General features: G+C 37.3%; 1 protein-coding gene across 4 annotated transcripts in view; it reads left to right on the top strand.

The window, feature by feature from the left end:
- The window catches only part of MARK3 (microtubule affinity regulating kinase 3), a 69,565-nt gene that overhangs the window by 22,835 nt on the left and 34,300 nt on the right, over positions 1-12,430 (top strand). For all 4 annotated transcript variants that reach the window (XM_034418532.3, XM_034418530.3, XM_034418533.3 and 1 more), the window contains exons 3-5: positions 1,093-1,146; positions 3,219-3,267; positions 6,977-7,042. In XM_034418532.3, the coding sequence (XP_034274423.1) occupies positions 1,093-1,146; positions 3,219-3,267; positions 6,977-7,042 (169 nt within the window). The remainder of the gene's footprint in view (positions 1-1,092; positions 1,147-3,218; positions 3,268-6,976; positions 7,043-12,430) is intronic.

The raw sequence follows: 12,430 nt of genomic DNA, 5'->3' as shown, positions 1-12,430 counted from the left end.
TGGCAAGGATATTGGATTGCCATTTCCTTCCCCAGTGGACCATATTTTGTCAGAACTCTATGACCTATCCATCATGGGTAGCCCTGCACAATACAGCTCATAGCTTCATTGAGCTGCAGGAGCTCCTTTGCCATGACAAGGCAGTGAACCATGAAGGAGAATGATTGATTAAATTAAAATTTAATTAAAGTAAATTAAAGTAAAATTAAACTATTAAAATTAATGTTCTTAGAAATCCCAATAAATTTTATTCATTACGAGAAGCTAAAACATTCTCCTTTATAGAAATATTGGTTTGACATGTTATAGTAGCCACTATCCATTAATGACTATACCACCTATGCACTTTTATAATCGTTTTCTAAAATCATCTGTTGTAATCATTTTTCATAAACAGATGACTCCAATTCATTGTTGGTTACCCTTTTCAGCTTCTTTCTGCAGCTGTAGAATATCTTGGTGCTGCAACCAGTTAGATTCAGATATGTAATACATATACAAAGGTTGATACTTTATGTTCATTTGTCGTCTTTCTTATCTCCACAAACAACAAGCACAGTCTCTGTTGCCCAGGAATGTTTTCCAGAGCAGGCAATCATATCTGTTAATATGGGTGAGATACTTGAACCATATTACAGTATCTAAGCTGAGAAAAGCCTTTACTAGCTCAATTTAATATTCTTCCTTCAGTCATTTTGGAAGGCAGATACAAAAATATTCCATATGCTGCTTGAGTATGTCCACGTGATACAGATGCTGTAGAATAGAGTTCCCCAACCTTTCCAGCTTTGGGACCAATTGGGAGGAGGGGGGGAGGGGATGGTTTTGCGCAAGCGGTGGGCTAGCATCCATGCGCACATCTCCATTTGTGCGAGCGGCAGGCACGCCTGCCATTGTCCATGTGCCCAGAATCACTGCAGCTGAGTGCCGTATATATTTAATATATCATCATCCATTATTACTATTACTATTGACAGTACATTGATTTTGTGCACTGTTTGTTCATTTAGTAATGTGCTATTAACAATCAAATATTTCTGCTTTGTAATATAGCTACAGTTAAGAGAAATCAAACAATTGTATTTTTTCTAGGTTGCAATAAAAATAATTGACAAAACTCAATTGAATCCAACTAGTCTACAAAAGGTAAGTTCATTAGATGTTCCATCTTTTAAGTATACTACTTAGTTTAGAATATTCTTTTCTGGCACTTCTGTCTTCCATTTTTAAACATTGTGGGTTATTTTAAGAATAATGATTTCATTTTAATCATAGTTATTTTCCCTCCTAATGGATAGAATGGAAGGAATTGTGTAATAAAATTAGTCTTGATCTGAGCTCAGAATTTTTATCAAAAATCTGAAATAAGTACTATACCTACATTTGCATACCCAAATCTGTAGTATAAATGGAATTGTGTCTGCCATTTTGATTAATGGACAAAAATTATAAAAACAGCATCTTCACAGATCACTTTCAAACATTTCAAACTGACTGGGAATCTGAGCAGTGGGGGAGATATAAGCTATGCCTATAACTTCCCATCACCCAAAATGTTTCCTTGAGTTATGTAGCAAATTCGTATCAGGAATCTCCTCTGTAGAAAAGCAACTGGAGGAGGGAAAGATGTAGGAGGAAGTATAGGAAAGATTAACCAGTGTATCTTGCCCATTGTTTCACTATTGAACATTCCCTGCTGCATTTTTAGGTTTCCAGCACTGAGATGGATTTTCTATTGAACGTATATTTCCAAACTATGAATGATGCTATTATTTATTCAGTAAATTTTATATCTGTTTGATGATTGTTTGAATGCTAATATCTCGTGATATTTTTCTAAAAACTCTGTTCTATCCACAATGAAGCATTATTATTGGAAGCATTATCTCTGAGGCAATAAAATAAAACCATTTGATTGCTCTGCTCCTTTCTCTATTTAGAGCAGAAAATAACAAAGCAAATGTTTGGAGTGTCAACTTGAAACCTTGGTTACTTCAAAAGCAGAGAAAGGAAACCATTGTGCAGATCATGCAGTTCTTAGGAATCAGTCTTTGCTTTTGGAATCTTCCCAACTGAAAATCCCAGCTGTCAAATGAATATTGTTTACTTTATTAACACCTTGATGAAAATATCTTATTTTGAGTTGAAAATAATCTAGCAAGCAGTTTAGTTTCCCAGTTAATGTCTATATTATAATAGGTGTGAATTCAGTTTAGAACAATCCAGTTACACATTTAAATAGAATCTTACATTTTATAGGAAAGAATAAAAAAGGCATTATTTATTATACCTAAATGTCCAAAACAGTGCAAGTGCTTTCACAGAAACAAGTAAATACAAATGCAAACCTTCTGTTGTCATGTTCCTTATTAAATATATGAAATAAAATTATATAAGGGAGAAGAACAAAGGTATTATTGAGTTATTATGAACCTTTAATTAATGGTAGTCATTCCGGTGATTATAAATGTCTGCCAGTGGAATGGAGAGGTGATTTTTAGAAACCTTCTAATTCTTGCAGTGCAGTGCATATCTGTGGAATGAATGTGGACAGGTATAATGGGCTGCAGGAAAAAAAATGGCCAAGAATATTTTACAACCTTGTTTAGTTGAGGGAATTTTCCAACATTTGAATGACTGTTATAATTTACACTCTATAGACAGACTTCCCAATGTAGTGGCTAAGGGTACCAATATATCCAGGGAACTTCCTTTGCCACTCATCAGGCTCCTTCTCTCATTGAATTCTGAATTTTTCCATTAAAAATGAGAAGTTGGAGAGGAAGCTTGAGCACAAATGAACATGTACACATAAGTGAGGAAGAAATTCCCAAAGTCAAGACAAATCACCTTACTAGAGTCCCAAAGTTTTCATGTTCAAAGCAGCACACGAAAGAGTTGTCAGGGAGATCTTAGAACTAGTTTCCTGGTTTCTAGCCGGGTGCCTTAACCACTAGACTAAAGTGACTCTCTAAAGTTCTAATCTAATGTTCAGATTAAGAAAACCTGAAAGAAGATTGAATGTTCTTCTGAAATCTCTTTAGTGTTAAAACTTGGTATTCAAAGTATGCTTGCTTGTATAGGGAGAGAAGAAAAGCTCTTATATCTTTTTTTCTAGTATACTTGTAATTTTCTAGACTCTTCAAATATGATTACAGTTGTAACACTCTTACATGCACTCTTACATGTAATACTAACTTTTTAATTTTCTTTTCTAGCTGTTTAGGGAAGTAAGGATAATGAAGATTTTAAATCATCCTAACATAGGTAGAGTATGATTTTAACGTTCTCTTTTTGCATAGATCTATTTATCCATTCAAATATGTATTTTTAAAATATATGTATAAATGTACATTTAACATCTTCATAATCCACATGATTTTTTAAAGCACATCAGTCATTCCTACTGCATTCAGTATCTTCCTACATTTTCACAGTTTCACTCAACTATACTCAAAATGTATTTTATTCATTTAAAATCCAAGGTCTTAGTATGCAGATTGATCACATAGTTATCTCCTGTATGTGAAACCTTTCTATTGGGCATGCCTTTCCCTTAATTATTTGCTGCAAGGCAGAATTAATGTACTTGTCATAATATCACCAATCGTTCTGTGGTATATTGTGAGCAGGTATCACAAATAACATTGGCTCATCATAACTCAAGTAGTTGCAGCATTCTGCAGGGGAAGGCAGTTTTCAAAGTCAGAAGCCTTCTGGATGTAAATGAATACTTTATCTTGCCTGCAGTTTGTTCCTTTCAGAGGAAGCAGTTGTATATATATCCATTATAGCTGATAATCCAAATTTCTTCTGGAGCATATTAAAGAATATTAATTGTTGAGATATGGGAACGAGTGGATTAGATAAATCTTGAAATGCTTTTCAATTGAAAAATCTGCTTTCTGTGGTTCATTCTGCCCTGGCTTTGTCTTTTGTACGGCTGCCTCCTTATCTTGGGCACTATTCTTCTTTATAAGTGCTCAGACATGCTCTATTACATTAATTCTTTCTGGAAAAGCTTGAGCTGCTCTGAGCAAACACTCAGCTATGCTTCTGTTTTCTCCACCTCCAATAAGCCCTCATTCACCTGGGTAACATTTGTTGAGGAGCTTCAGACTAACAGGAGAGGGAGAGCGCACAGGAAAAAGGAGTGGGAACAATAGAGTATAAAGGAGGGGAACAGAATAAGACACTGGGGAGGGAGAAAGAAACGGATTAGAAGCATTGCTAGAAAAAAGGAGGTTGAAAGAAATATGGAGGGAATTTAGGCGGAAATATGAATGGATGCAAGAAAATGGGCTTCCAGATTCGGACAGAAAAAATATATAGATGGCCACTGAATTGCAGTAAAATATTTTTTTGCAGCTCAGATCTAATAGCCTTAATAAATGGAATGGTGTGTCCCAAAGAGAGTTTGCCTTTGGTCTTGTCTGCTGCTGAGGTACAACTTCTGGAAAGAGCTGTGGTGGTGCCATGGTTAGAATGCATTATTGCTAACTCGGCCCACTTCCAGGAGTTCGATCCTGACTGGTTCAAGGTTGACTCAGCCTTCCATCCTTCCGAGGTCGGTAAAATGAGGACCCAGATTGTTGGAGGCAATACGCTGACTTTGTAAATCACTTAGAGAGTGCTGTAAAGCACTATGGGGTGGTATATAAATCTAAGTGCTATTGTTATCCATAAAATAATTTGTCTCATTGTAAACATTTTCCTCAGCTTCAGGGGACTCATCATTTGTCCTTAAAATATTTGGATCTGCTGCAGCTCTACAGCATTCAGCAGTGTTGCACATGCTAAATTTATAACCCAAGTACACATTTATTTTCAAATGAGATTATATCAGTTTTTTGTAGTTTGGATATTGAAGAGAATAAAGCAGTAACTAGTTTGCAGCTGCTAAGGACTATTATTGTTGGACTAAATTCTGAAGATCAATCAACACTGATTACTTAAATCTCAGGATTTTTTATTGGTATGAACAGGTCAGAAAAAAACATGCTTTTCTCTTTTTTTACCTTTTAAAGTAACATCTTTTTTCTCAAGATGTGTAACTACAACACAGTTTTTTGGCACTGTCACGATAAAGAACATCTAGTTAAAAACACATACACTAAGTAATAACTGTGTTTATATGATTCTAATTTGACAGAAGCGAAGAATGTTATATATCTTTTGGGATGTCATCTGAGTATATGATTCAGCTGTGAATATTGATTTGAATAATTATTTGAGAGGAATCATTTTGAATCTTGTGTGTCTCTAATCAGCATAATTCATTAGCAATGTTTAGTTCTCAATTAGGAAGACATGATCTTTGATAAGAATTATAAGTTCACCAAAAATTGAATAAATATTGTAATCTTAGCCTGAGGCAAAGCCTTAATTAACCAAATGTAATATAGACAGAAGATCATAATTATGGAAAATTGATTTATTAATACAGAAGTCTGCCTTAATTTCTGTAAATTTCTTCCAGTAACTATATGTGCATCTCTATTCAAATTAATCTAAAAATATCTATCACTTCACTATCTAAACATAAATAATATACTAGCATGAATAATTAAATGATATTATGTACCTATACAGTATTAGGAAACTGAGTAGTAATGTTTCTTCCTGGTTTACTTCAAAGGCCATTTTGATTTCTTTCAAATGATAGTAATATGCTTTTGAAGAAGAATCCTCATGCAGCAGCTTCTAAATATTTTCCAAGAGCAGTTCCATGTAGTATAGTAATCTAAATGGGAGGTCAGTAAGGCATCAGTAATTTTGAGATCCTTCATCCAGGAATGGCTGCAATTGGTGCACAAAATGTAACTTTACAAAAGTCTTTGCCACACCTGCTGCTTGCTGATCATTTACTGAGCCCAGTAAGACACTCAAATTACCATATGAAGCCCCTCTGAATGGAGGAATATAATTTCCATATTTTATATATATATATATATCGATCAGCATTTTACTTTTTCCTAATTAAACTTTCTACTCAAATCCTAGTCAAGTAAATAGAACACATTTTTCTGACTTTCTTAAGAAAAAAGAGTAATGGTAAAGGTTAATTTTCAGATTTTAAAGTAAAATTGTTAGCATTAATCAATTTGTATGCTATCTTGAGAAGACGTAAAAGCAAATCTTGTTATTTGATTTTGATTTCAAGTGAGAATTGTGATGTATACAATGGAGAGCTGGGTTATAGTTATGTATTCCTGTATGATTGTTAATAGGTAATATCTTATTTCATTTCTATTGCTTTAGCTTGCTTATTTGAATAAATTTAACTGTCTTATATATTACAGACTATAATAAATGTTTATGTATCTACTGTAGTGTATTAAATCTGAATGTGACTATGAAATAACAGGATGGACTCATTTAAATGTTTCTGCATTAGCCTTTGATTTGTTCTGGGGGGGGGAGGTGGCTTCCTAAAATATAATCAATTGGTGCTTCCTGAAACTACTTAGAGGTCTGACCTTTAAGTGGTTTCAGTACTGCAATTTTGGTCTGCATCCCCTAATAAAATGCTATTGCTACAATGCAAAGAGCTTTTTTCAGCTGATGTTTAGCAAGGCTTTTGACATTTTTCTGTGAATACTTATCTCTGCCTGTAAACTGCTTTTGAGATTCCCCTGTGATTTTAATTATAGAATATGCAGTTCATCTTGAGAGGCTATGACTCAGTGAAAACAACATACTATTCCTTAGCATTTCTAGCCAAAGGACATTAAGTAGAAAATTGGGATGGCAATTTGCAAAAGGAGCCAGCTTTCTCATGTTTAGCAATGCCTTGCTGTTCTTGTATTCCAGGGAGAATTTGATTAAAATTTGTATTTTGTATTTGATATCATTCACTGGAATATCAGATAGGAGAATGAAATATATTTATATTATACAAGTAGATACATATATTTGATAGCATCTCTAAACTAGTTCTTTCTCTTTCTTTTTTTGGTTGCTGTTATTGTTCCAGTTAAATTATTTGAAGTAATTGAGACTGAAAAAACACTCTACTTAATCATGGAATATGCAAGTGGAGGTAAGTTCAAACACTTGCAAGCAAAACGCTTACCTAGCTTCTGTTTATATAAAATTTTATTTTTGAACAAGATATTTAAGAATTATCACTTTGTAACTATAAGAATACTTAATTATTTTCAGTAATTATTTTCCCCTTGTTATTAAGCAAGGACTATAAAGTATCTAGAATAGGAATCCAGAACTTTAGATGTCTGTGCTTTCAAAAAACACTAGTACTTGTTAATTTATTTGCCCAATTTAAATAATTATAGTTTTGTTATATTAATAAACTCCCTTTCCAGCCAGTTGGGAAAATAAAAATTGTAATTCGTGAAATGTGTATTTTTCCCTCTTCTTTTTTATGTCCTTGGTGCTTTATATATTTCCCAAATAACATGTTAATTTGCAAATAAACAGTTTTTACATTGGCTTGTCCTTTGTACACAGTACAGTATATCACTTGCAACTTTCTTTTTTATCTGTACATGATAAAACATTTTATATGCAGACTGTTACGATTAGCTATCAAAATAATAAGCCTAAGAATTGTCTGCAAACAAGATAATTTTATCTTCATTACTTCCTCTTTACTTTGCATTTTGGAAAACAAAATGAAATCTCAGTCACTAAGAGTTATAAAAGAGATCTGATTGTTCATGGATACAACAATTTATTTATATTTAGCAGGTAAATACTCAGTGTAAAAAATGGTTGGACAGATTTTTTTTATTTACATAGAATAGCTTCCTTCTACTGAATGATAAAGAACACTGGTAAAGAACACTGATTAGCTTAACTGGTGATTAAAGATTAACTATGGGAAAAATTATATTCATATTTAATAGATTATAAAAGAATTTTAAAATGTTTTTCAAAGCATCAGAACTTAAATTTTAACAATAGTTTGATACTTTTATCTCCTCAGGAATCAGTACTTACAGTTGTTTATTATTTTAGAAAGAGCTTCCCCATATCCTCAGTTATTTCTTAAAATAATTTTGTGTTTGTACATTTCATAGTTAGTTTTATTTACTTAACTATTCTAAAAGTTATAAATGAATTAAATTTGGTCAGGATGGCCTTTATATTGGGCTTCAAATCATATTTAAACCCTTGTGGTTTTACTATGATTAGGAGATTGATTAATTTAGTTGCTACTTCAATATTTCCCCCTATCTTGGCTTAGTCATACTTTTAATTTTTAATTTAATTGTTATTAATATTCTGGACAGTCCCAATATTTGATGTCACATTGTGTTCTGAAAATGAGGTGTTTTATTGCTCTGATGTTATCATGCAGTTTGTCTTGCAGATAGGAAAAGACATATTTCAGTGATAGCTACAAGCTGAAAACTATACCATGTCTTCCTTTTTTAAACAAAAACATACATACAAATCATTTCCTCTCTATAAAATCTTACTACCATCTAAATAAGGCAAAAGTTAACCTTTTCTAGACCATTGGTTGGCTAAGTCCCAACAGTCAACTTTGAACTGTGATTATCTACCAATTCCATTGATTTTTTGTTATTTTTGGGTTCGGTATGAAGTACAGTAAATGTTTTTTAAAGCACTTAACGGTCTTGGGCTAGATTATCCAAGATCAATTTCAGTCCATTAACCTGAACAGCATTGAAAATAATTTCAGAGGCTTACTAGAGATAAGATGGACAGGTACACGAAGGCATCTATTTTATTGATGATGTTAACACCGAGGAATATTTTTTATGCCTGGAAAATCTATAGCTTTTCCCATTACTACTGATTAGTATTGTTTTTGTGGTGGTTGTTGTTGTTGTTAAAAACCTTTGACCACTCAAAGCAGCTAATGGATTCGTCATTCTCCAAGCCCTCTTTCTATCTAGCCTTTGAATTCAGGAGTTTATTTAACAGGGCCTCTCCAGCCAATCTTCCCATCTGGATAGATGATAACTCAGGATTCTGTTTATCTGTATTCAGTATTTAACACATTCAATTAAATGGGGTGGGGATGTTCTGCTACATGTAAAAATTTAAAGTAGATTTGCTGTGTTTCAGTTACTGTATTGTGATTTGTTCTCTCTCCTGCTTTTGACAATAGAGCATATGGAAAAGTAAGTTATCAATAACATAATCACAGTGCCTAGTCTAAAATGAATACTAGCATTAGATTCATTAATGTTTGGCTAAGTCTAAAAACAAAATAGAACACAATTCAACCACAGTTCAGTTCTATATTTGGTTACACATTACAGACAGAATCTTGCCAGACTAAATCCTTGCTGTTCTCGGCCTAACAGATATAACCTGTGAGAATCTAAGGAGTGGCTATCTGAACACACTATCAATTTCCAGGTTCTGTTGCCTGTTGTCTCCCTCCCCCTTTCTGGAATGTACTCCCTCTTTACTGGGAGGAAGTACATATATAAATTATTTAAAATAGTTGAGCCTAGAACCTATAAAAAAGATTAGTTTCATGAACGGTTTTTAAGATTGACTATACGGATAGTTCTCTGGTATGACCATATGTTCAATAATTGTTTAAAGTTATAAGAATGTTATAATGTATTCATTATATGTTACTGGAAGTGGAAGTAATACAGGTAGTCCTTGAGTTACGAATGTAATGGAGCCTGCCTATTCCATTTGTAACCCAAGGATTCGTGGGAGTGAATCTCATACCTTGAATGAGATCACTCGAGTGGTGAAATCTGAACTGGTTTGCCAGCGGTTCACTGGCTGTGCGTGCGGTTCGCTGGCCACGTGTGTACGCATGGGCAGCGCGTGCCAAACATTCGCTTTGTGTGGAAAAAGAAGACTTCACTAGGTAAGTAGAACAGTGAGGGGGGGAACAGCTGTGCCGTGCGATTTAGCTTCACTAGAAAGCAGGATTTCCTGCTTTCTAGCAAATATAAACCGTGCGGCACAGCTGATCGTCGGAAATACCGGTTCAGACGAATCGGTAGCTATTTTTTACTACCAGTTCACCCGAACCGGTAGTTTTTATCACTACCGGTTCGTCTGAACCAGGTAGAACCGGTAGCATTTCACCCCTGGATCACTCCCTCCTTTTGCCCACACATTTGCTAATCAAATGTGAGGCTTCTTAAGTGCACATGAGGTATTTCAGGATGAGGAAGGCCATGGGGGGCCTTCCTGATGGAACAGGCCACCTGCCTAAAACCACCCAAGGCCTCCCCAACCCACTGAAATACCTCATGCTCCCAATTGCTTCTCAAACCTGCTGTGCTGGGTCACTTATCAAGCAGTCTCCTCTCCAGCCTCTCAGCTGCTTGCACCCCTCTGCAGTTCTGTTTGGACCTCCACAGGCTTCACCCAGCAGGTTGCCTTCCTAAATGGAGCTTCAGAGGGGAAAATTTGGCCCGCAGAAGCTCCATTTTCCTGACTCGCTGCTCCGATATTCCCACACATGGGTATTCCTCACTCCCATTGGTTCGACTGAGTGCCAATCATTTCCCTCTGTAGCTGGAGTCACGTCCACTCCGTTTCCGAATGCGCAGTATTTTCACTCAGTTGTTGGGAGTCAGACTTGAGTGCCTTTGCTCTTCACAGTTATACTATTTCTTGTTTATTCGTTTCTTTATTTTTTTCCAAATTTTGGCGCTTTGCCTTTCTCAAGAGCTGTGCTTCGTGGGAGTAGCAAAAACATCATACGGGGCGATTTGCGAGTGGGTGTTCCCGGGGCTCCGGGGCACCAGCCGCCGATACGTATATTTAAACTGCAGCGCTTCTGAGGCTTGTCTTGGGACGCCACGCACAGCCATTTGCCACTGGTGAAAGAGCTGGTTGTCCGGCGTGCCGGCAACCGCCTTTCCCCTTGCAGCTCTCGGTGCCTTAGTGGAATAGCAGTCCCTGCCTCTTGAGGCATACTTGGCTTGTCGGGAGGACGTTTCGCGGCGGTTGAATCTTCCCGCCATTTTTTCTCACTTGACAGTTCGCGGCGCAGTGGACTTGCAAGCTTGAGCAGAGCATTTCATAACGGATTGTTTTCATTGCCTGCGGTCTGCTGAGGGGATTGCCTACTCGCGACCGCCATTTGGGGCCGCTTGTCGCTCATCCCGCCATTTCATGGGCTTTGGAATTGGGCGGTTGATTTCTACAGGCTCTGGACTTGATCTATCAGAGCTGTGAGCGAAGTGACGGGCTGAGGACACGGTCCCGGCATTGCCCTGCCTCCCGCCATCATTCTACACCTCACACCTCTGCTACCTTCAAAGGGAAGTGTGCATTTTATTCTATTTTCTGATGGGGCCATATTGCTGGGGAGGTGTTAGAGAGTCCTATTTATGCTCCTTTGTCACGCATCACTACCCTTAAGAGCAATGGCAGATGCGGAGTTGTCTTCGGACATTGATCAGGATCCCTCCCCACCCAGGGCTACATCCTCCAAGCCTTTGAGGAGCAAGAGGGCACATTCATGCTCTGCTAAGCCCACTAGGTCAACCAGAGCAGTTACTGGGGTTGATAAGGATGCCCAACACCGGCATAATGCCTTAGAGCGTCAGTTCAACAAGGCGCAGCGACAAACGCAGCCTGGCTCTAGCCTTACCCAACTAGAAGCTACAGTGGCTCAGCAGTCTGTGATTAACATTTTGCTCCTCAGGAGGCTGATAATGTGGCATGGCCACTGAAGGACCTTACATACGAGACTCAGGACCATAATTTGGCCAGTGTTCAGGGAGGACCTGATCCGCCTATGCCCATTTTTCGGGTCCTACGAGCCTACCCCCTCAGATACCTCAGACTATGCCGGAGGCCATGTTCACCCCAACTGCTGCTGGTCTCCGTGCAGGAGAGGGACACAGCTGTGGTCAGTCCTTGGATTTTCAATCATTAGTTTCACAAGCGATCACACACATTTTTCAGGCGGGGTTACAACAAACCAGCGGTCATATCCTGTCTGAGGGTGCACCAGGGCGCAATGTACTGTTCCCATGGCCCCACTTCTACCTTCAACCCAGTCCTATGGATATTTGGCAGAGCCTGTCCGAGATGAGGATTGCCTTGAAGACTTTGAATTCTCAGAGGATGAGGAAATAGTGCTGGATAAACCAGCCTTTCCGGGGTTATTTAGACCTGCCTTATTCAAGTCACTTCTACATAAGGCTAAAATGACTACCAACATGGGTAAGGGGCTTGACCAGTCTTCTCCCTCCCAAACACAGGCTGATCCCAATGGGAATCTGTTCATGTTGCCTAAGGCGGATTATGACTTTGTGCCATGCCCAGACCCTTTTTCATAGGTAATTCAAAAACCATGGGGGCATCCTGGGTCCCTCTCGGGTCCTAATAGTTATGACAAGAAGCTGTAGTGTCCAGCACCGGAGCTTGATGCCTTACTCCAGTTACCATCTGTGGACGAACCTGTGGCTAGTCTCACGTCATCATCGGTTCTAGTTAGTGATGT

Source organism: Pantherophis guttatus, chromosome 1 (genome assembly GCF_059756535.1).
Source record: "Pantherophis guttatus breed Tessera chromosome 1, ASM5975653v1, whole genome shotgun sequence".
Taxonomy (NCBI): domain Eukaryota; kingdom Metazoa; phylum Chordata; class Lepidosauria; order Squamata; family Colubridae; genus Pantherophis; species Pantherophis guttatus.
The sequence above is the reverse complement of the archived record's forward strand: the minus strand, read 5'-3'. Positions and strand labels throughout refer to the sequence as shown.